The sequence below is a fragment of the Mastigoproctus giganteus genome, chromosome 10, assembly GCF_048544385.1.
Source record: "Mastigoproctus giganteus isolate SK-2022 chromosome 10, ASM4854438v1, whole genome shotgun sequence".
Taxonomy (NCBI): Eukaryota; Metazoa; Arthropoda; class Arachnida; order Uropygi; family Thelyphonidae; genus Mastigoproctus; species Mastigoproctus giganteus.
The window spans coordinates 216,215,039-216,241,139 of NC_143584.1; the positions used below are offsets into that span (position 1 = coordinate 216,215,039).

The 26,101-nt window shown below is 36.6% G+C and overlaps 1 protein-coding gene across 2 annotated transcripts in view; it reads left to right on the forward strand.

Moving 5' to 3' along the window:
• The window catches only part of msk (importin-7 msk), a 205,955-nt gene that overhangs the window by 102,044 nt on the left and 77,810 nt on the right, over positions 1–26,101 (forward strand). For both annotated transcript variants that reach the window (XM_090383499.1, XM_090383500.1), the window contains exons 7-9: positions 4,594–4,639; positions 15,324–15,423; positions 22,109–22,302. In XM_090383499.1, the coding sequence (XP_090239625.1) occupies positions 4,594–4,639; positions 15,324–15,423; positions 22,109–22,302 (340 nt within the window). The remainder of the gene's footprint in view (positions 1–4,593; positions 4,640–15,323; positions 15,424–22,108; positions 22,303–26,101) is intronic.

The following is a 26,101-nucleotide window of genomic DNA, read 5'->3' on the forward strand; positions in this document are numbered from 1 at the left end:
GGAGGAACGCCGCCCCTCTATGTTACCAGGCAGTACTAGGCGGTAGATGACTCTCATCAACCAGTGAAATACCACCACTTTGCTTATTGGAGGCTTGAAGTGGTGGAACCCATGTTTAGTCTCTAGAGCTAAGTTCCGGTCAACCCTTCCCTATCTCTTCCATCATGCAGTATGATTGATGACATTTAAGGTTATGATGAACGTCGTGGCGAGATCCAATATTCCTTACATTTCGAGGGTACAGCTCTAAAACGGTGTTCGCAGGCCGGCCGCTAGTTAGTACACCGGACTGAACCTATTGGTAACTCTCTAGGAAGCTTCCGGATCAGCTAGTGTATAATCTTGCTACCTCTACTCTGCCAGATAGTGACTGGAGGGAGTCCGAGTAGTGTGTATGCGGGGAGCATTGTCGAGGCCACGTTATGTCAAGGATCTGGGTATATTCTTACCACATGTACGCCATATCCAAAAATTTCATTACTTCATACAGCATGTCCCACCTACTTTTTCTTACTATTGAATACACCATGAATTGTCAAACTAATAGAGCAAGCTTATCTGCGAAAAGATCTAAACCTCCCAAGTACTTTCTAATTCATTTCACAAATATACGTGGTCTCAATTCTAATCTCAACGATGTCCATTTCCACTTGCAGTCTTCCAAACCCCAAGTACTTTTTCTGACAGAATCTCAGTTATCGGTTGATTCATCTACTGCTCATCTCAGATGCCCAAATTATTCGCTGTATGATTCCTTTCGCCTCAAAGGTGGTACTTGTGCATATGTCCGTTCTGATATTCCCTGTCAGAGACTTGGCAATTTGGAATCTCCTCTCTTTGATCTTCTCTGGCTTAAAATCTTTTTACCTCATTGTGTCAAATTCATCTGTTGTCTCTACCGTTCTCCCAACTCCACTAATCACTTGGAGCTCTTTGACTTCCTCTCTTTGCAACTTGACTTTCTCCAGTCCAACTTTCCTAACAGTGAAGTAATTTTCCTTGGTGATTTTAATGTTCACAACTCCAGCTGGCTTCCGTTTTCTAGTCACACCGACCCAGCTGGTCGAGATGCTGAGGCTTTTGCAATTACTAATGATCTTGCACAGATTGATCATTTATCTACAAGAATACCGGACAATCCTAATCATACAGCCAATACGCTTGATCTTTTTCTCACAAACAACCCTTCTAAGTACACGGTCGAAGTGAGAGGTCCTTTAGGCACTTCAGATCACAACTTGGTGATTGTCTCTTCTCCAATGGAACCTTTATCTTCATGGCTATTCCCAACCACGTGTTGTTTGGCATTACAAGAATGCAAAATGGGATGACCTGCGAGACTTCTTTTCTTCTTTTCCTTGGTCGGATTACTGTTTCAAAACTTCTGATGTCAACGTTTGCTCAGATTGTGTCAGTGAAATTATTCTTGCAGGAATGGAATCCCTTATCCCACACTCCACTTTAAAATCTCGTCCTTTATCTAAACCTTGGTTTTCCAATAAATGTGCTAAGGCTGTCCAAGAGAAGAATGTTGCATATCGTAATTGGCTTGTTTCTAATTCTCCAGTTTCATTTTCTGCCTACACCAAAGCTCGCAACAGTTGTAAAGCAGTTATTAATCAGTCCAAACTAGAGTTTGAACAGGCTAAGAGTAGAAAACTTGCTTCTTGCCCTAATGGTAGCCGAGCATTCTGGTCTCTTGCCAAAGCTATTGGCCGCAACTTTTGCCCATCTCTGCTCCCACCTCTGTCCAAACCAGATGGTTCTGTTGCCGCTTCAGCCAAGGATAAAGCTGTCCTGCTAGCATCCAATTTTTCTTCCAGCTCATGTATTAATGATCTTGGTAAAACACCTCCCACCATTCCCAACACGCTCCATTCAATGCCTCCTGTGGTCTTCCGTCAAAAGGATATCAGAAGGATTTTGATGAATCTTGATGCTAAGAAAGCTCCAGGTCCTGATGGTATTTCTCCACTTGTTCTCAAAACCTGTGCTCCTGAACTTACTCCTATTCTTTGCCGCCTTTTTTCACTTTCTTATTCCAAAGGTGTTTTTCCTTCTGCTTGGAAATTTGCTCATATCCAGCCAGTTCCTAAAAAGGGTGACAAATCCCTCCCATCCAATTATCGTCCCATTGCAATTACTTCTACTCTTTCTAAAGTAATGGAAAAATCAATTAACCGCCAACTCTTAAACTACCTAGAAACCTTCCGTCTGATCAACGATCACCAGTATGGATTCCGTCAGTGTCGATCCACTGGAGATATTCTGGCTTATGTTACCCATTTATGGACTAATTCAATGGAAAGGTTCGGTGAAACACAAGTAGTTGCTCTTGACATCTCAAAGGCTTTTGATCGTGTTTGGGATAAAGGTCTTCCAAACAAGCTTCCATCTTATGGTTTGCCAACTGTTTTTAGTAATTGGTTATCCAGTTTTCTCTCTGATCGCTCACTGAGGGTGATGGTAGATGGCTCTCTGTCTTCTAACTTCTCCACTAATGCTGGTGTCCCCCAAGGTTCAGTTCTTTCCCCCACTCTTTTCCTCTTGTATATCAATGACCTTCTTCCATTGACTGGCAATCCTATCCATAGTTTTGCCAATGATAGCACATTGCATTCAACTTTCCATTTTGAGAAACCTTGTCCTGCTCAATCAGCTTCAACTTCTCGAAAATCTGCTACCAATTCGTTAAATGCCGATCTTCAGGTAATTCTCCAGTGGGGCAAAGACAACTTAGTTGATTTCAACCCTTCTAAAACCCAGTCTTGTCTTATATCTCGCAAAAAGGATTCTTCTACTCCTATGCTTATCTTAAGTGACACTCCGATTTCTAGGCAAAATGATATATCTCTTTTGGGGATTACCCTGACTTCTAATCTCTCTTGGCACAAGCACATTACAAATATTGCTTCCTCTGCATCTAAAAAACTTGGTTTTCTCTTTCGCTCTCGGCGTTACTTTTCTTCCAAACAGCTGCTGACTCTGTATAAATCGCAAATCCGCCCTGCCATGGAATATTGTTCCCACATCTGGGGTGGTGCCCCCAAAACCTCTCTCAGGCTTCTTGATTCCATTCAGAAGAGGGCAGTTAGGTTAATTAATGATTCATCTCTAACAGAGTCTCTCCACATGCTTTCTCATAGACGCACTGTTTCTGCTGCATGCCACTTCTACAGATACTTCCATGGGCACTGTTCTTCTGAATTGGCTTCTATAATTCCTGCTCTCTCTTTCAAAACAATCCAAACACGTGCCGCCACCAGCCAACATCCATTTACTGTCCAACTTCAAACTCACAGAACCAACTTTTCATCTTCCTCATTTATTCATTCAACTGCCGTTTTCTGGAACAACCTTCCTTCATACGTATTTCCTGAAAATTACAATCTACCGAAGTTCAAGTCCAATGTCAACAAATATCTTCTTTCGTCTTCTTAACCTCAAACCCAAGCATGGTACTAAGTACTATAGGTTCTAATACCTCTCGTGTTTGGGGTTCACATAAAAAAAAAAAAAAAAAAAAAAAAAAAAATTGAAAAGGGCTTAAAAATTTTAGAAAACATATACTCCAACAAAGAACGCATTATAGCTGCAAAGGAAGCAATAAAAAATTATTAGCTTGCTACAAAGAAATTCTGCGTGAAAAAAAGAAGGCGCTGTGTCGTGAGACGAATTTGTTAGATATTATGAAGCCATCGATATCGAAATAACTTTTTTACGTAACTCATTTATTTTTTTTAATACATATTTTGTATTAATATGTATAAAGAACTGCAATTTTATTAAATATTTAGTCCTTGGTCCCAATTAAACAAAATTTATATGTATTTATGTGCAAAGTTGCACCCCGACTTACGCGAATTCAACTTAAGCGATTTTCGTCGGACCCACCTATCGCATAATTTCGGGGTATTACTGTATATATATAGTTGAACAATCATACATGCATTTGTTGATTAGAAAATTAAAACCTGCTTGATAATGATTCCTAAAGGAATCATCAAGCAGGTTTTTCTTATCAACTGTAATTTTTTTGTTTACAAAAAAAAAAAAAAATCATGTTTCTATTTATAGCAGAATTGTTGCTATAAATAGAAACATGAATGATGAACCAGTTGAACAGAATAGCAATTATCCCTTCTAATATATAAAAGTTGTCCACATTATTTAGAATGGATGCCTACTATCTTGCATTTTGGTATTCCGTTCCATGGCAGTTTGTTTGATAAATGACAGTTTGTCTCGGCAGGTTGATCTTTCAAATGAAGTAAGAACAACTGAGATTTTGTGCAGAATATCTTGCTAGTACAATCACAGGCTGAAATAAAACTAGACATTCAGCAAATTAATAGACATTTATAGATTTATATATAAAAGCCACATGATAGTTGAGACATCAAAAATGTGTCGAGCTAAGTAATAAGAAAATTAGCAACCTCAGAATTCTCTTGCTCTTATAATCTTATGGTTGCTGTACTCACATAAAATAAGCTTTGTTGTAATGTTTAATTTTTTCCCAGTTTTGTTATGCTTAGCAAGTAAAGTATCTTAATGGTCAAAAGTTAATACTTTTTTTTTCTTTCCCCCCAGGGTAAATCATGCTTTTTCGTGGAAGTTCCTCAAGCCACATATGGCTGTAAGTGAATAAATATGAATAAGATAGTTTTTATTTCATATTTGAAACTCTTATTCAGTATTTCTGCAGATGCCATTTAATACATTTTTAAATAGTTGGGTAATATTAAGTGCTCAGCTGTAGAGGAGTGAAATTTTAAGCTTCATTGTTGGTATAGGTATACTATATAAAACTAAACAAGTCAGCAATAAGGTACCCAATTACTCAACAATTTTGTCCTACTTTGATTACATTTCAATTCCTTTTTGGAAATTGTTACCAAGTTTAAAGAGGAATAGAAAATTTGAGAACTGTCATGACTAAAATGTGTGAAAAAGTTTTCAATTGTACAGTGTCTATAAATTATTCACCTTATTATGAAGCTCAATTAAAATTTTATTGTAATAGGTATCTTAGAATAGTTTGCTGCAGTTATCAGAGCAACTCAATGAGTTTTTTCTCATGCAGTTGGCAGCCTTAATCCCAGTAAGTATTGCAACAATACAGCATTAAAATGGTGACAGTGCAGGAAAAAGCAGTGTTTGTGCTGTGGCTGTGGGATGCCAAATCTCTAGTGACTGTAAAGAGATGTTTTCAACAGGAATTCCAGAAAGATCCACCTATGGAACAATCAATGAGATGATGGTTGAAACAGTTTCAACAAACTGGCAGTGTGCTACACCAGAAAGGAGCAGGTAAACCTAGTGTATCTGCAAATAAAGTTTCAAAAATTCAGGAAGCGTTTACCCGACATCCCACAAAATCTGTTCACCAGACAAGTCTTCAGCTGCAAATACCTTGAGCAACATTGCACAGGGTGGTTTGCAAGAGGTTGAAACTTTATGCTTACAAAGTGCAGATCATCCAGGAAATTAAGCTTCACAACAAGATGAATTCACTGTTCACATTGTCAACTGTATAGACAAAGGTGAACACTTTCTAGAAAATGTCATTTTCAGTGATGAAGCGACATTCGACCTGTGTGGTAAAGTTAACAGACACAATTGTTCACATATGGGGATTTGAAAATCCTCACTCATTTTGTGAACATGAGCATGCTAGTACCAAGGTAAGTGTGTGGTGTGCACTATCCTTCAGCTAGGTGATTGGGCCATTTTACTTCCACAAAAACGTTGTAACTCAGCCGTAAGATATGCAGCCATATGTGTTCTATCAGCAAAATGGGGCATCACCACACTGGAGCTTGCATGTGCACAATTTCCCCAATAAAAAATTTTCCTAACTGATGGATCAACCAGGATGGTCCCATTCCATGGCCTCTTGTTTCAGATATCATGGCTGCGTAAAGGACAAGGTATATGCAAAAAAAGTTAACAACATGACAGAGTTAAAAGACCAGATTGATGAAGCAGTGACTTCCATTTCTCAAGAGATGCTTCAAAACACTTAGAATGAAATCAGCTGCCATCTTGACACTCTGCATGCTACCAAAGTTGTCCATATGGAAGTTTACTGAAGTGTGGTTGTGTAATAAGAAATTCTTCGAATTTTTTTATTAAGTGCAGCAAGGCATTTTATAATACCTATTACAGTAACATTTTAATTGAGCTTCATAATGAGGTCAATAATTTATGGACACCCTGTATGTCTAAATATTCATGAAAGTATAATTTCTAAATTGGTAAAGGAGTTGTCATGGAATGCATTTTGGGAAATATGGAAAAATTACAAACTTACCTAGAAGCCTAGAAAGAGACTGCAAGCAATCATGTGTGAACAAAGCCAAGTAAGAAATTAAGTAATAGGAGAAAAAAGCTCAGATCTGATTAAAAGAAGGTTCCAGTCTTCCAGGTAAGTTTTCAATTTCTTTGTATAGAATTTATTTCTTGACTTCTGTATCAGTTTCAATTTATACTTATAGAAATATTTAGATATACATTTGTTTAAAACAAATTTCTGTTCCTTTTTCTTTTCTTTAGACTTGATAATAATTCTGAAAGAGAATTGAAGCATCACCAATGTAGGGTGGAATTGTTGAGTATTTGGTGGTCTTGTTATTAAGCTGCATAATTTAATGTAATTTTATTTTTATATAGTGTATCTAAACCTCAATAAAATTCAATTTTACTCTTATTATATACCTTTAACTTGTCTCGTAACTTTGTCTTTTTTATGTCTTTAGCTTAACTTTATTAATAGTTTAAGATTTAATAACCATTTATGCCTTTCATTTAATTCTTAACATTTAAGGCATTATTAAATTTATAAATATTCAGAGGAAAAAATTAAAAATACCTTGAACTCCACTCCCTGCTTATACTACAAGTAACAGACAAACCCCTGTTAAAATATATGATGCAAGTAAAGAACATCTGTGTCATTTTAAATAATAAAAATGAATAAATAAAATTTTATTTACTCAGTTTTACTATTCCAATTCATTATGATATTTTCACTTACTTTGTATACTATGCCTTTATAAGTAACAGGTCAGTGAAGTTCTTTTATTGACAATATGAAATCTAATTGCAATTAGGATAAACAGACCTGCCAACTCTTCTGATTTACTTGAAAGTTTTCCAGTTATCAGGGCTATCTTCTGGTTTCTGGTAAATGTATTTATTTATTTTTTTGCAAGTGGCATTAATGACTTTGGAGTTCATTACACCATTATTGTCACTTGTTATTAGGTAGATTGTTGTGTGTTTTGTACTTTGTTTATTGTTAAAAGAAGGTTAGGTTGTTTAAATATGTGTTTCATCTAAAAAAGAGAATTTGTGAAAAAGTGATTTTTTTTTTTTAAATTTGTTGCGTGATGTTGACTACAACACGGTAGTCAATTTATGTAAGTTAGTATGATCCGTTATAGGAAACTTAAAAGATTTTGCATTAGCCAGTGCTATGTAATTGAACAGATATTGGATTTTGTGATCTGTGTGATTCACCTGTTGCAGCATAATTATCAATAATGTTCTGCTAATCTGAAGTGAAGACTAAATTTTTAGGGGTCATTTTGGACTGGCTCTCATTTCAGTCTCATTTTAAAATGTTATAGAATAAAACTTTAAAGAATTTTTGGCTCCATTGCCAAGACTATTTATCAATAACCCTTTGTATTTGGTCTGATTTCATTTTTGTTATCTCCCATTCTTTGTTTCCACAATTTGTTCAATTGCCTTCCTATCATCAGTGAAGCCTTTAATTAATTAATTTTGAATACTTGGGGAGTCAGGTGGATAAGCAAAAAAAAAAAAAAAAAAAAAACTTTCCCATTTTCTTCCTTGAGGTCAACAGTATTTAGTAATCCACATTATGAGGAAAGACTTCAAATATGTGGGTTGCAGAGCTTGGAAACTAGGCACCTTAGAGGAGACTTAATTGAGGTATTTAAGGCTCTGAGAGGCAAAAGTAATATGAATGAGAATGAAATTTTCACAGTTATAAATGATTCTAGAACTAGGGGCCATAATTTCAAGTTACAGGGGGGGGAGATATTTAGACTGGATTGCAGAAAGTTTTATTTTAGCCAGCGAGTTATAAATTGCTACAATAAGTTACCTACATGGGTGGTAGAAACTGACATCTTGGGGAAATTCAAAGGTCAGTTACTAAGGGAGGAGAGAAATGCATAGGTTATCTTTCCTTTCCTCTTATTAATTATTTATTTTTTAAAAAATTTTATTCTTATTATTATTTCTTTATTATATTATTATTATTATTGTTATTTTTTTGGCTGGTGCAGCATAAGCCATAGGCTTCCATGCACTATGTGGCCATTACTAATACTAATACATCTCCCATCAGTTCATAGGATATCATTTTTAAAAATTAATCTGCTTGTCAAACTTCTTGTCAGGGAGTATTTCTTGGATATTTGGCCATTTGTTTTCTGGAAAATTCTAAAAAGTGCATTGTATTCAGACCCTTGTCTCTCTGCTAAAACAAGACTGAAAAAATTAAAAACAATTAATCTTTTCTTTTTTTTTTTCATATTCTTGTTTACCCTTACTTCACAGTTTCTCTATTGATGTGGTTTGTTAATGAGACAGCTTACTTTTCTGCACTGAAGGTAAACATTTTTGAGCAAAAATTCAATTTGTATTGTATGAATATTTAGTTGCAGTTTTTCATCCCTGCAAACTCCTCTTGGTTGCTTCAGAATGAAAATATTCTTATATACATTACATATCTTTATGTAACTACTCATATTTAGAACTAAAGGAAATATTATTACTTTTAAGTGTATTTATTCACTTAATGTGAAATGGTTAACACAGAATACCAGGTAACACAAAAATAATTTTTGGCCCTAAGAAAATAAATCCATGCACTTGGATAAACTGAAATCACAGTTGAGACAAGGTTTCCCCGTCGACTCTCTGACTCCTTTTTCATAGATAGCTTTAAAATAGCATGTCTTTATTATATTGAGCAGTTCTACCAAGAAATACTTTATTTTCTATGAACACCCTCTGCTGGTCAGCAAACCACTCTCCCCCCCACACACACAAACACATTTTTAAAACGATTTGTGCATAAATTAGAATAAGAATTAAATACAATCCATATTAGGAGTATTTATTCAGAAAAATAATTTTATTTTTCACTCTTTTAAGATAAGATGATTTTAATGATTTTCATTCCCAGTCAATTAAGTGCTGTAAGTCACATACATACATTGCTATTACCACTCATTTTCTCTACCATCCATGTCATCTGATAGGTAGCAATTTTTAAATCCATTGACAATTGAACTGAGAGATATTCATTTCCAAGAAGTCAGAATCCAGTCACGAAAGAACCATACACACATGCACCATTTTCCTGCGGGTGTGTATGTGTGTGTTCTTTCCAGACAGAAGCAACTGCGAATATAACTTTTTGAGGTGGTCTTTAAAAGGCTTATTAATAACTGCATAAATGACCTTTAACCTTAAAGTAATCCTCTTCCCCACCATTGCTTCGGCACCTCCATAGCCAGATGGGCAGGAGCGGCTGTGCGTAGCACACGCTTCTTGATTAGACCAGGGTTTGAGCCGTGACCACCAAATACAGAGGATGCAGAAAGGTCAGGGAATGACCACTCATATCCTCGGAGCAATATGGCCTTAGTTGCTAATGCTCCTAAAAACCAAATAACAACAACCATTGCTTCAGGTATTGTTACTTTTTTTTTTTTTTTTATGTAAACCCCAAACACGAGAGGTATTGGTTGACATTAGACTGTAATTTTCAGGAAATACGTACGAAGGAAGGTTGTTCCAGAAAATGGCAGTTGAATGAATAAACGAGGAAGATGAAAAGTTGGTTCTATGAGTTTGAAGTTGGACAGTAAATGGATGTTACCCCAGAGAAACGTAACAAGCGAAAATGAAAAAGACCTGGGAGTAATTGTGCAGTCAGATATGAAATTTTCTGAGCAATGCAGACAGGCTGCCAGGGCAGTTCATGGGGTTTTGTCAATGATATATAGGAATTTTGCTAGCAGGGAAAAGGTGATTGTCCCTCTGTATAAGGCAATGGTCAGGCCATGCCTTGAGTACCGCGTACAGGTCTGGAGGCTTCATATTAGGAAGGATGTAGATTTGCTTGAACGTGTACAGAGAAGGGCAAGAAGATTGGTGACGGGAATGAAGGGATCCTTTAACCAAGAGAGGCTTAAGTTCTGCAAATTGCAATGGCTGGAGACTAGGCACCTGCGCGGTGATCTGATTGAGGTGTATTAGGCCTTGAATGGGTTGAACATGCTGAATTCTGATGGGATTCTTCCACTTGTTCAGATTACTAACCTAATGGAGCATAAATTCAAATTAAGGAAAGACATGTAGAATAGATGTGTGGAAATTTGCCTTTAACCAGCAGGTGGTTAATTACTGGAACAAACTGCCATCTGTCGTGGAAGTTGATAGGTTAAATAAATTTAAGGGGGAACTGGACAAACATTTAGAGGGAATGGTTGTGTGAATTTTTTTTTTTTTTTTTTTCCTTCGGCTGCATAATGCTGCATAAGCTCTTACACTGCTTTCTTGCATCGCATGCCACTGCTACTACTGCTACACTTGCAAATGACTTTTTGTGGTGCCCTTGCATGCACTCGATGTGCCACAAAGGACCACAAAACTACATTATATCTAGCTACAAAACCCATCCGCATTAACTGCTACAAAACCCATCCGCATTAACCTTGCATAATCACGAGCATGCCAGAATTGGAAGGAAGAAAAAGAAATATGAAGGCTTAATGCAGAGCCAAACATATATCAGGAAGCAAGAAAAGTGGCGAAACCTATAAATACAAACTTATCTATTCGCCAAAGTTAGCAGGGAAACATTCCAACAGAACTCAGACCAAAATGATCATCCCACCAAAAGAGTCATTCACTTTTTTTTTTTTTTTTTTGAGCACAGCAGGTAAGCTAAAAAAAAAAAAAAAAACTTCACAGAAGGATCAGTTAACTGCCAGTCCTATATCTGTACCTCCTAATGCTTCACCAGAAACAAAAGAATAAGAAGACTAAAGTAGCCCTTAGTTCTCATGAAATGGATGTCAAAATACTGACAACATCAAGGCCCTCCAGTAAAAGCACGAGCCAGTTTGCTTTTGCTTATGGAAGACATATTATATTATTATTTTTATTAGCCATATGGTGCAAGGAAGCCTGAGGCTTATGATTCACCAGCAAAAAAAAAAAAAAAAAATTCTGAATTAACCTGAGAGAGATAGAAGTAGAAGGGAATCACCAAGAAAGAGAAGAATGATGATATCCAGCTCAGGACACTGGGTATGCCAAGCCTATATTCACCAGATGTGAGCCCCTGGGTTAAATATTTGAAAGCAAATGAAAACTCTTTCATAATACTACTATCATACATAAGGGCAGAACTGGGGACGAGCCTGCCCATGAAGAAGTTGCCATCCTTAAGGGCAACCTGACTCCATTCTAACTGTGCCAATTTACGCTAAACTAGAAAGTTAGTGGAAATTGGCACATTATTAATAGTCTGTTCCATTTATTTGATACCCGGTCTGACATTTCACAGTCAGACCTTGATGATTACATTATGCAGCTGCCTTTCCTGGTCTACTTCTCAGGGATTTAAGTGGACTTAACACCCTGTGTGATAGTACTGATGTTAATTGAAGGGACATGTCGTAGAGCATATGCTCATTTCATCAGCCATTTTCAGTCCACTGCAGGATGAAAGCCTCTCCAGCATCTTTATAGTTCCTTCTGTTTTGTGCAATGGCCATCCATTTACTACCAAAAAACTCGTGAATTTCATCTATCCATCTCAGTTGTTGTCTTCCAGGTTTTCTCTTAGGTCCTCTTGGGTACCATTCTGTTATTTTCTTACTCCATCTGTCAATCATCTTTGAGCTATGTGTCCTGCCCAAGACCATTTCAGTTCTTTAGTTTTGTCCTTTATTTGACTTTTCTGCCTAATCCATGTGTTTCTTTTCTTATCTAACAGTCTGATTCCTACTATCTGTTCCATTCTTAGCTGTGTAGTTTATAGTTCCCTTCTATTTTGGTGAGCACCCAAGTTTCACTTCCGTAAGTCATGGTGGGTAGTATACATCGGTTCATTATTTTACATTTCAGACAAATTGGGATATTGCTCCTCAGTATGTAACTATATTTCCTGAATTCTATCCATCCGAAATTTATTCTTCTCTTGACTTCCAACCATTTATCATTATTACAGCTAATGACTTGTTCCAGATAAGTATATGAATCCACCTTTTCAATTACTGCTCCTTCAATGATCATATCCCTTACTGTGGCATGCTTGTTCATCATTACTTTTGTTTTAGCCATATTTATCTTTAGTCCGAAATCCTTACTAACTCTGCATAACTGATTAAGATTTTTAATCTTAATTCTTCTTAATCTCTAATTCTTTGGGATCGTGGCTTATGATAACAATGTCATCTGCAAATCGTAAATGGTTTAGGTGCTCTCCATTCAGATTGACTCCTTTTTTCGACCAGTCCAATTTTCTGAAAGCTTCTTCAGGGGCGGCAGTAAACAACTTCTGAGATATTGTGTCTCCTTGTCGAACTCCTTTCTCAATTTTAAAAATTTGCTACTGTCTTTGTCTAGTCTAATAAAGGAGGTAGCGTTCTCATATTTTCTTCAAAATCATAATGTATGGGGTGTCTATGCCTTGCCTTTCCAGTGCCCGAAACATTCCCTTTTGTTGAATGGAGTTAAATACCTTTTCATGTTCCACAAATGCCAGACATAATGGTGTTTTATATTCATTTGCTTTCTCCATTAGCTGCGATATTACACGAAGATGATCCATAGTGGAGAATCCTGTCCTAAAGCCAGCTTGCTCTTTCGGTTGATTCTCGCCAAGTATCCTTTCTAATCTGTTAGTAATGACTCTTTCCCACAACTTGTAGATGTGGGACAACAAGCTAATTGGTCTATAATTTCCAATTTCTAATTTATCTCCTTTCTTATGCAGCAAAATTATGATTGCATTAGTCCACTCCTTAGGTGTCATGACTTTCCTAATGTAATTTGTGAAGAGTCTGCCAGTTCCTGTGTAAGATAAAGTTACTGTTTTAACAACAGTAACTTTATCTTCACCTGGGGCTTTCTGATTCTTCATTTTCTTCAATGCATGTTCTACCTCATCAGGGGCACCTCCATAGCTAGATGGGCAGGAGCAGCAGTGCGTAGCACACCCTTCTTGATTAGACCGGTGTTCGAGCCCGTGACCACCAAATACGGAGGATGCGGAAAGGTCAGGGAATGACCACTGCATATCCTCGCAGCAATATGGCCTTAGTCGCTAATGCTCCTAAAAAAAAAAAACAACCCAAAACCTCATCAGGAAGGATATCAGGTATGTCGTATGTGTTGCTAATTTGTGACCCATCTTCCCCACTGCTAACATCATTTCCTTGCCCTTATATAATTTTTTTATAGTAGTCTTCTGCTATTTGAATTATGTCTTCTCTGCTATTTATAAGTACACCATCACTATTCTTCAGTTTCAGTATCATTTGTCTTTCTGTATTACTTCTCATAACTAGGGCGCCTTTGTAGCCAGGTAGGCAGGAGCAGCAGTGCGTAGCACACGGGTTCGAGCCCATGACCACCAAATACGGAGGATGCGGAAAGGTCAGGGAATGACCACCGCATATCCCTGGAGCAATATGGCCTTAGTTGCTAATGCTCCTAAAATCCAAACAACAACAACAACTTCTCATAACTGCTGATTTAAGTCCTTTTTTTTTTCCCTTAATGCTTGTTCCACTTTTCTTATGTTAAATATTCTTGTCCTCTTTGAGTCTCTTTCATAAGTATCAGTATACCAAGTTAGGCTTTGCATAACTTGGTATACTCAGTTTTGGCCTTGTCAGTGTTTATTTTGTTCTTCATTTGTCGTCTTTGGTTCATTGTGACAAGAAGTGTTTGACCAATTTTTTCTTCTGAATTTCTTTTTATCTATAGATTTCTCGGGCTTTATCACTTTCAGAAAATTGTTGTATTCCTCGTTAATACCTTGGTCCTGAAAAGTCTTCAGAAGCTCAAACCTGTTCTTAAGTTCCAGTACATACTGCCATGATATATTGGAAGTGTAGATTTGCCAGAAGCCTCTTTTAACATTTAATATTTCAAATGCTTCAGCTGTTTTCTTCTTGGGACAAACAAAATTTGAGACCAGCATACTGTTCCTTGCATGTCACATCCATTGTTATGTAGCCAAAACTGAAAAGTCATAAAAGTTGACTGACCACCAAGGTCACACCATGTGCAGTTGCTGTGTGATGCAGCTTGGTTTGTTCTTAAATTCTGCAGATCAGCTAAAAATAGCAAGCAGTACAGTTGATTCATGAAAAATTATGATAATTCCTTACTGAAAAGCCCTCATATAAAAATGTATATAAAATACTGAATATATTTTTTTAATACATATACCACTTTTTATCCTTTTGTGAACTTGTGACAATGTAACTTTTTTCAAAGGGTTACCTCATCGCAATAAATAAATAAATTCTGGTGAACTTTTTCAAAGGTTACCAGAATTTATTTATTCCTTTGTCAGAATGTTTTGCACTCATATGAATGAGGGCAAAACATTCTGATGAAGGAATTTGTTTTTCAAAGCTTTTTCAGTTTGTACTCACACCGAAATGTATCAGATATGAATTTGTTGCACTTACATTATTCACCAGATCTGACCTCTTTCAGACTTCTTTTTTGTTTCTCAAACTTAACAAAAATCGAAAACAAATGAAAAAGTTATGTTGGCAGTGGAAGCATTTTCTTTGGGTGTTAATGAATAATTTTTGGAAGTTTTCTGTATTTTACACACTAGTTCCAGTGCTGGAACTGGTTATACACGCAACTGCCGGTGTCAGTTTATTGCTTCATAATGAGGTTATGAACTTTTAAATAGCCCCTCAAAATTTGATTGGTTTGCTGTTTTGTACTTTGAAAGAGGGGGAACACCAAAACCAACTGCAATTATTTCCTGAGAATTATTTACTCTGGCTAACTAGATTTTGTTAGTAGCCAAACAGTATGATACATCACTAATTTCAGTTTTGCTCTGATAAAATTAAAGTTTAGAGTTTAGAAGATAACTATTTATAAATCTTTTTTATAATAAAGTAGGAAGTTTCTAGAGTTTATCAGAGTGCAGTAAAGTTATTTTGATAAATTGAGTTATTGATATAAAGCTAATTTGTTCATACTTATTGATATGACTTTCTCTGTTCCAGGGTATAATTCAAGATATTATATTCCCTTTAATGTGTTACACAGACCAAGATGAAGAACTGTGGAATGCTGATCCACACGAGTACATCAGAATGAAATTTGGTAAGTTTTTTTTAAAAATTTAAGAAAATAAAAAATTATAAGGTATTAGAAATGCAACAAAATTTGTGTCTTTCAGTAATCATGGATCTTTATTCAAAAATCATTTGAAAAATGATCATGAAATTACTTGCATCAACAATTGATAAAAATAAACCTATTGCGCATGCAACCAAATGACTTCTTCCTCTTACATGTCCAGTCTTCTTAAGTTTGTAGTTATAAGCACTTTCCTTTCTTTCTGTTTCTCACCATCTTTTTATATGCTCCAGCCATTGTAGACATTTAGCTCAGATTCCTAGTTGTTATTGAATCTGTTGTGTATTTCATTTTATCTCTTCTCCCATCCTCTTTAGCTATTCTTTTTTATCAATGATATGGCTCAAATTTTTTGTAATATCAGAAAGTTCTTTAATATCTCTGACCAACTAAAATATAGGGTAATCAATAAGTAAGGGAACATGTCTGATTGAAAATAACAACACTATTTTAATTAATGCTAGCACAATAGAAATGGCATACATAAAATGGGAGGAAAGCAAAAAAAAAAATTATCTGTTTGATATGGCTGCCATTTTAGTCTTTGCAAAACTAATCTTTTGTGGGGCAAAGAGCAGTGCACAGCAAGGCACAGTTTCTCAGAAATGTTCTCATTGACTAACAGCAGAGCTGAGCTTCTTATTAAATACCATATCTTTTAAGAATCCCCACAAAAGCAATCATAGTGTGTTATTTAATGGAATCCCACCATCCAATCCATTGACCTGGGAATTTTTCATCTAAGAATTTACAGACATTTTTTGCACAGCAAGCTGAAGCTACATTTTGCATAAAAAAAGCAATGCTGAGAATTGATTTTGGATGCATTAATGGAATGATTTTCTCTTTTAGCAGTCTCTTTTTTCCTGTCATAGTTCCCTCAAAGAAAAGAGGCCCAAGGGCAGCTGTCCAAATAGCTTCCCAAATTTCAGCTTAGATTCTCAAGCTGTAGCATTTAAATTCTTGTTAAAGGATAAATGGAGTTTCTCAGAGTAATAAGCATAATTTCGGCAATTAGCAGATCCATTTAGTTTAAGCATGGCTTCATCAATCCACAAAACATTCTCAACAGTATCTGGGTTTGTACTCATGGACAAAAATCATTTGTCAAATTCTGGTCTTCTATTTGGGTCATTCTTATTCAAACTTTATAGCAACATGGGATAATAAACCTTATAATTTAAGTTACAAACTTCTTTCTTTGAGAATTTTTCAGATTTTTGTTATCCTTTAGAAAGGAAGAAGTCAGACTTGTGCAGCTGTATGTTGTTGAAGATAAACACAAGAAAGGCACCTGGGGTAGATGGAATCTATCCAGTTATATTAAAGGAGGCAGCAGAGCAAGTAAGCAAACTCTTAGCCATAATTATGAGAGCTTCCTTGGACCCAGAGGAGGTACCCATGGACTGGAGATGTGCAAATGTGACCCTAATTCATAAAGGAAAATCAAAGGGAGACAGGTAATTACAGACCCGTTAGTTTAACTTCTGTTCCAGGGAAATTATGGAAGCACTGGTTAAAGAAGCACTGCAGGATCATCTAGACAAGACTTCAGTTATAGCTCGGACACAGCATGGTTTTGTTAAGGGAAAGTCTTGCCTGACCAATTTTATTGGATACTAAGATGTGGTCACAAAGGAACTGTATGCAGGGAATAACTTTGATATCATATATTTGGATCTTAGAAAGGCTTTTGATACTGTTGCACATGGAAGACTGCTGGACAAATTGGAGCAGTGTGGCATTGGAGGCAAATTGCTGCTATGGATAAAGGGATGGTTGAGTAGGAGAAGACGGAGAGTGGTAATCAATGGACATGCTCTTCGTGGACTAATGTTATTAATGGAGTTCCCCAGGGTTCGTGTTGGGTCCAGTGTTGTTTTCTGTATTTATAAATGATATTGATGATGGTATATCAGGCTTAATGTCCAAGTTTACAGCCGATACGAAGGTCGGCAGAGTTGTTAATGACACTAATGACAGTACGCTGCTGCAACAGGATCTAGAAAAGTTGAGCAGATGGGCTGAGAGGTAGCAACTAAAGTTTAACATTGACGAATGTAAAGTACTACATATGGGAAACAGTAACCCCAGAGGAACATACCAACTGTGTGGTACTACACTGACAGTGGTAGAGAACAAAAAGGACCTGGGGGTAATTGTTGCAGGCATATATGAAGTTTTCTGAGCAGTGCAAACGGTCTGCAAGAGTAGCTCATGGTGTCTTGTCATTGATATACAGGAATTTTTCTAACAGCGATAAGGAGGTGATTATCCCCTCCTGTATAAGGCAATGGTCAGGCCACACCTTGAGTACTGTATACAGGTCTGGGGTCTCATTTTAAGAAGGATGTAGAGCGGTTGGAACGAGTACAGAGAAGGGCAACAGGATTATTGAATGGAACAAAGGGTTGCTCTTACGAAGAAAGGCTTAAGTTTTGCAAATTACAGTGTGTGGAGACTAGGACCTGCGAGGTGATCTGATTGAGGTGTATAAAGCCTTGAATGGTTTGAGCATGCTCAGTGCGATGGGATTTTTCCCCTTGCTCAGAATAATTGCCTGAGAGGGCATAAATTCAAATTGAGGAAAGACAGTTGTAGGATAGATGTGCGGAAATTTGCCTTTAGCCAGCGGGCAATTTGCCTTTGATTGCTGGAACAAACTTCCATCTGTCGTTGTAGAAGTTGATAGCTTAAATAGATTCAAGGCAGAACTAGACAAACATTTGGTGCGAGTGGATGGGTGAAATGAGAAGGGGCCATGTATGTTTTTTTTTTTTTTTGGCTGATGCTATATAAGCTTGCTTTCTTACATCATGTGCCCTTGCTAATGCTAATGTGGGCCATACCCACCTTACTCATTCTTTCCTATAATGTAATCAACAGCCTAGCATACTCTTGATGTCCACTCCAGAATGAAATTCAACAAAGTATTGTTTTAGGTTTGGCCATTCGACACCCTCTACGCATGATGGAACAACTCCTAAACAGTGGATCTGAGGTGAATAAAGTTTTCTCCTTTCAAAAAGAAATTTGATGCTTTGATAGTATGTGATGTAATTCCCAGTTTTATCTTGAACTGCATGATTAAACTTTTGTATTGCCCATTTTGGCTCTTGTAGTTCATGTTTGTAGCAGCCTCTCAAAAACAACTTATTGCTACAGCTTGGATTCACTGATATGATTCTCACAGGAATGGGATAAGTGGGAAAGTTTCAAATGTGTAACAGTCCTGTTTCCCATTGAGTTGGTTGCTTTTATGATTCCTGAGTTTCATATTATAAAAATATTTAGATTTTGTTCTACCTGATTTCTTCCCACAAAATGTTTTAATAATACAGAGTCTTATCATGCAGTCAAATATAATAGTAATAATAATCATCTTTAAAAACTTAGTGTGTATAGTTACAGAGATCCCAGCAAAACTAGAGGAATTTACAGAGAAGGTGTCAATTTGATTTAGAAGTGAAGCAATTGCATTGCACTGCAATGGAGAATTCTTGCACATTCACGACTACAAGCGCACTTTGACAGAATTAGGCCTGACAAATTATGAAAAAAGCCATTAATTGAAATGGGAAATATAGTTTTAGGAAAGGTTTTTCCTTGAAGAAGAAAAACCAGTAACATAAACATTGAAATTAACAATTTCAATTAATATAAACATTGAAAGTGGGAAAATATGATTCAAGATAACTGTTACAAGAAATATAAGTGGTCATTAACTTCTGTTTCTAGAGTAACCTCTGTGTGGATAGCTTAGCAATAACTATTCAATTTTTTAAAATTAATTAGTTAAATTATTACAGTAAATCTTCACTGGATGCTAAAACTTATTTTCAAATTTATATTTATACAGTGGGACTTCGACTTACGATGACATTGACATCTGATATTCTCAGGAACCGATATACCTTCCATACAATCTCTTATTTTAAGGACCGATGATATTTGCAGGTACCGATGACTTTCCGATATAGCTGGAACGATAGATGGGTGGAAATTTTCATCTTTCATCATCACTTTCATCACTCGTATGATTGTTCTCAACAAATTAGCGTCTTTGTTATTGTTCAATGTGTGTTGCGCGGAACATCGCTCAATGCTTGTTTCAGATCTATGACGATCTGAAACTTAAGGCTCCATCAACCGGTGGCAGTGCTGTGGGATTTGAAGACTTTAAAGCCAGCAGAGGCTGGTTTGAGTGCTTCAATAAAAGGGTGAATATCAAAAGTTTTGAAAGACATGGGGAGGCATCCAGTGCTGATAAAAAAAAGCAGTTGAAATTGAATTCCAAGAGTTTGTAGATTAGGAGGGTCATCTTCCCCAGCAAGTTTTTAACACTGGCGAAACCAGCCTCTTCTAGAAGCGAATGCCCAGAACGTACATCAATAAGGATGAGGCTAGTTTACCTGGGCATAAACCTATGAAACATAGGCTCACTCTCCTGTTGGGTGCCAATGCCTCTTGAGATTTTAAGCTGAAGCCTTTGCTTGTGTCACTCTAACATCCCCAGAGTATTTAAACAACAAAAGGATGCTGGGATAAATGCATGCTGGGAGTGTTTTGCCACAGTAACAAGAAGGCCTGGGTTACAGGATACTGTATGTCTTCAATGAATGGGAGCTTGGAGTTTTCTGTCCTTCAGTGAAGAGAAAAATAAGCTTCCTATGTATAGGAACTGCTACTGCTGGATAATGTGAGTGGCCATGATTCCAAACTTGTTCAATCTCTTGTCACAATTTGATTTTGTTCAATTCAAATTTTTGCCACCCAACACCACTTTGCTGCTTGACTTTGGACAGTTTCTTTGCCAAGAAACTGTCCAGAGTCAAGCAAAGGACACCTGATACTTGATATAGTTCCACCACCACTATGCCGCCATTGATTTCATCAGCTATGCACTTCAAATCTAAGGTAAATGCTAATTTATTGGTTTTTTTATTTTTTTATTTTAAAGTGTTTTAACTATTTATTAAATAATCTTTATAAAACACTCATTTTTAATGTAAAAATGAAGTATAACGAGTAAGAAATACCTATTTTATGTGTTGTTGAGGGACGAATTACAGGAAATCAATGCATTATTGGTTTCAACTTACAATATTTTCAACATTCAAAGGATTTTGTGGGACGAATTACCATCGGATGCTGGGGCACCACTGTATATGAATAATTGCATATCAATTATGGGAAAAGTTTTTAAACCAGCCTGAAAAATTCTCTAATGGAGCACAAAAAGGAAACTATGTTTAAGTTAAGAAAATGAGGGGAACTCAAGAGTTTTTTTATTTACCCCAAACTGCAGCTTTGTATGTTGATGATTAAGAAATAACATACATTCTGGGAGCTATAATGCCAAGCACAAGAATGCATTTAGCAAGATTTTATGTCAAGAAAAAAAAACAGTTCATTCACAGGACAGTAACTTTATGTACATTCATACAAATAAACAAGAGGTTATTGTGCCTCTTTTTAATTTTAGTTCCTTTTCTTATTTTAATTTAATCCCCCCCCTCCCTACACACACTTAAGCGTCTGATGGGAAGATTCAGAAAGAATCCTGAAATATCGCTAGTTAACAATTTAGTGTTGATGTGATTGTAAATGGTGTACATATGAATAAAAATTATTTTGATTTTTTCAACCCGCATGGTATTTCATATGAATGAGCTGTCATTTAAGTTGCCATCCAGGCTTTTGCCCACATGTAACTAATTCTCATCATCTGTACTTTGACAACAGAACCAACATCAAAATACATAACAAATAAAGTACAGAGACTCCACCCAAGTCAATTCAAACAAAATAAAAGAAAATGAAAAGGACTTGTCAAATGGAGAGTGACCATGCAGCCTTTTGCCACATGTAACTAATTCTCATCATCTGTACTTTGACAACAGAACCAACATCAAAATATATAACAAATCAAGTACAGAGACTCCACCCAAGTCAATTCAAACAAAATAAAAGAAAATGAAATGAATTGTCAAATGGAGAGTGACCATGAAGCCTTGTAGTGGAGACGAGCACACCCTCACCACAAGTTACCATCCCAGCCACAACGAGGTTCATCAGTACTGAGCCTTGCTCTCCTAGTAAATACAATTTTGACAAAATCGGAAAATCTTCCAAAAAAACTCGTATCAAGGAGATTTGGTATAGTCTCTTCTGAGAGAGAGAGAGAGAGAGAGAGAGAGAGAGAGAGAGAGAGAGAGAGAGAGAGAGAGAGGAAGAGCCTGAACAGTTCAGAATTAGTCCATTGGGCTTGGATTGTGGTCTTTAACACATCATTGATGCACCCCTGTTCAGATGTTAAAACCAGGCCATCAGCCACCTGCCCAACTGGGCACAACTGAGAGCCAAAAATATATATTTATATAATTTTTAATGAAAAAAAATATATATTTTTTCATAAAATAAACCTTTATTCTCTCCTTTTCCACATTGTTACATATTCCATGGAATAACTATCTTGACTTGTAATTTTCCATGCTTAAACTTATTTTCTCTTTTCTTGCTCCATCAGAATACTTTTTAATCTAGTTACTTAATAAGGTTTGAGAAAAATTGCATTATATATATTATATTCATTTCTTATTGAGTGTTTATTGCTTTTTTTCCTCCCCATTTTCCCTCTCTCTCCAAGATGTATTTGAAGACTTTATATCTCCAGTCACAGCAGCACAGACTCTTTTGCACACATCAGCTAAGAAACGGAAGGATATGTTACAGAAAGCAATGGGCTTTGTCATGACTATCTTAACTAACTCTGCTGCTAATGCACGTCAAAAAGATGGAGCACTTCATATGGTTGGAACAGTAGCAGATATTCTTCTTAAGGTGTGATTATATATATTTTGTAACTAAGTTTGCCTCAACAGAGTAAATCATTTGTTTTTTTATCTATGAAAAGAAAATCATACTAGTTAAACTAGAATTCTTTTATGTTTATCTGTCCTGTATTTCATATTTAGAATTTTCAACTTATCCATATATCGCCTTTTAAATACATTAAGTATTTAATGAAAAAGTTTAAGTCAAACTAAATGCAGCAAGGCATCACATGTTCAAGAATATAAATTATCTATATAATCTCGGTGAAATACACCATAGATAATTCTTAAACGAAAAAACTACGTATTTACACCGATATTATATAGATAATTTATACTCTTGAACATGATGCCTTGCTGCATTTAGTTTGACTTAAACATTATCATGTACACCTTTTGGCATCTCTCATATTGTGCGATTATCTTCACAACCGGGTTGTCTTGTCTGCAATACCAGGATACCTGCCCACCCACTGATGAGAGCCCAACTGGCCTTGAAACAGTGCCATCTGGGTAGTGGTGCCCACTGAGAATAAGTAACAATAGTCTTCTCTTTTAGTGAACCGTTATTTATTCGAGGTAATGCAATAAATGGCAACTCGTTGTGAAGGAGGTGCACAATATGAGATACAGATAAAATGATGCCCTTTTTACATACTATCGTAATTTTTTTTGTTGAAGAGTTATCTATGGTGTATTTACACAAATATTATATAGTTAATGAAAAAGTGTCTTGCTTGGGTTTTGTAGTTTTTTTATTTTTATTTATTATTATTTCAATCTGATATACTATCACTTTCAGTTAGGCACAGTTGTATGAACACTGTAATTTACATTAACTCATTAGAATGCCATTTTTGTCTAAGCATTAGTATCCTTCTACCGCCACTACTGATAACACACACTATCTGTTTACTGAGAATGCAGGGAGAAGCTGCGGTACTGGGAAATGCTTTTCACCGCTAAAAGTTTTAGCATTCGCATTAGTAGAGACACATGATGCAAGAAAGCAAGCTTGTACAGCATCAGCCAAAAAAAAAAAAAAAAAACCCCATTCCCATTTCACTAACCCATTCATTCCAAATGTTTGTCTAGTTCTGCCTTGAATTTATTTAAGCTATCAACTTCCACAACAAAAGATGGAAGTTTGTTCCAACAATCAACTACCCCCTGGCTAAAGGCAAACTTCTGCACATATAATTTACAACTGTCTTTCCACAGTTTGAATCTATGCCCCCCCCCTCAGGTTTGTAATGTGAGCAAGAGGAAGAATCCCATCAGCATTGAGGATGCCCGATCCATTCAAGGCCTTATAAAACTCAATCAGATTGCCTCGCAGGTGCCTAGTCTCCAGAAGCTGCAACTTAAGCCTTTCTTCATAAGAGCACCTCTTCACCAGCCTTGTTGCCCTTTTCTGTACTCGTTCTAGCAACTGTACATCCTTCCTAAAACAAGGCCTCCAGACCTGTATGCAATACTCAAGGTGTGGCCTGACCATTGTCTTATACAAGGGGATAATCACCTCCTTATCCCTGCTTGCAGAATTCCTGTATATCTTTGACAAGATCCCATGACCTACTCTGGCAGCCTGACTGCACAATTACCCCCAGGTCTCTTTCATTCTCCACTACCCTGAGTGTAACACGATATAGTTGGTACGTTTCTCTGGGGTTACAGCTACCCATATGTAGTACTTTGCATTTGTCAATGTTAAACTTCAGTTTCCTCTTCTCAGCCCATCTACCCAACTTTTCCAGATCCTATTGCAGCAGCATACTGGCATTAACAACCCCGCCAACCTTTGTATCATCTGCAAACTTTGATGTTAAGCTTCATATACCTTCATCAATATCATTGAAAAATATACAAAACATAATGGGCCCAACACTGAACCCTGAGGGACACCGCTAATAACATTAGTCCACGTAGAACAGTACCTATTGATCATCACCCTCTGTCTTCTCCCACTCAACCATCCTTTTATCCATTGTAGCAACTTGCCCTTAATGCCATACTGCTCCAATTTGTACAGTAGTCTTCCATGTGCAACAGTGTCAAAAGCTTTCTTGAAATCCAAGTATATGATATCAAAATAATTTTTTGCATCCAGTTCCTTTGTGACTACATCATAGTATCCAGTCAAATTGGTCAGGCAAGACTTCCCCTTGAGAAACCCATGCTTCTTTAACTAGTGACTTCATTATTTTCCCTGGAACAGAAGTCAAACTAACAGGTCTGTAATTACTCGTGTCACCCTTTTTTCCCTTTGTGAATTGGAAATACATTTGCACTTCTCCAGTCCGTGGGGTTCCCCCGAGTCCAAGGATGCTCTCATAATTATGGCTAAGGGTTTGCTTACTTCCTTTGCTGCCTTCTTTAATATAACGATATATCCCATCCACCCCAGGTGCCTTTCTTATGTTTAACTTTAACAATTTCTCATCCACATTGCTCTCAGTTATTACAAAATGATTTAACTCCCTATTAGAGTTTGATAAATATCTGGCACTGTCCTCCTTGGATAACTCCTCATGTGAATGTAGATGCAAAATACTCATTTAGTTTGGCAGCTATCTGAGAATGATCATCTACAGCCAAACCATTAATATCAAGTGGACCAATCTGATTCATCCCCTTCCTTTTAGAGTTTATATAAGTAAAGAAGTCTTTGCTGTTTTTCTTTGCATCCTTTGCCAAAGATTTTTAACAATCTGCCTTCCCTTGTCTAACCTCCTTTGTGACTTGATTACAGACTAGCTTGTATCTACCATAGGCCTCTGTGTTGCCAGACAATTTATGTGCAATCCATGCATTTTTCTTCTCTGCAACTAATGTCATTAGTTCATATGACATCCATTTGGGCCTGAACGTAGAGTAGTATTTCTAAGTTGGAACAAAAAGCCTAGTCGCTTCCAAAATTTCTTTCTTGAATGCTTCCCATTTAGAATTTGCTGTTGGTAACATCATCAGTTGGTCCCACTGTAGTCGCCTTTACGAAAGCAAAAACCCTTCCCTTTATCCCTGATTATAGTTACATCTTTAAATAATCCCACATCAATACACTGTGATCGCTGCCACCTAGTGGTTCCTTTATCTGTAAATTCTTAATGCACGAATAATCACTGCTGATAATCAGATCAAGAGTATTACTCCCTCTTGTTGCCTCTCTAACATGTTGCTGTAGAAAACAATCATCCGATATATCCACAAAAGCCTTGCTAGTGTGTAAGTGACCAACCCACAAGTTCCAGTCTATATCTGGGAAGTTAAAATCCCCCATTATAAGACACACTGATTTACTGGACCACTCTATTTCTCTGTATAATTGTTCATTGTACTGTTTCCCGTGGTTCTCGTGTTGACTTTCTTTGCCTTAGCCCCGGATGTATTGGCAAATGTGATGCTTTGAGGAATTAGCATTAGCATTTGTTGAGACACATGATGCAAGAAAGCAAGCTTATACAGCATATAAAATATTATGCGGCATCAGCCAAAAAAAAAAAAACCATTTCACTCATCCAGTCACTCCAAATGTTTTTCTAGTTCAAGCCTTAATTTATTTAAGCTATAAACTTTCACAACAACAGATGGAAGTCTGTTGTTGAATATTGTAGAAATATTGTTATGGGAAAAGAGATGCCATGTAGCTGTAGATTATAAGACATAGTAAGGTCTGTAATGCATATGATTGTTCCAGATTTCTATAGTTGTTTAATAAATCAGCCACTAACCTTTATACATTTGCAAGAAGAAATATCATCAGTTAGGAAGCAGTTGACAAACTTCAGTTAGGGGGGGGGGAGAAT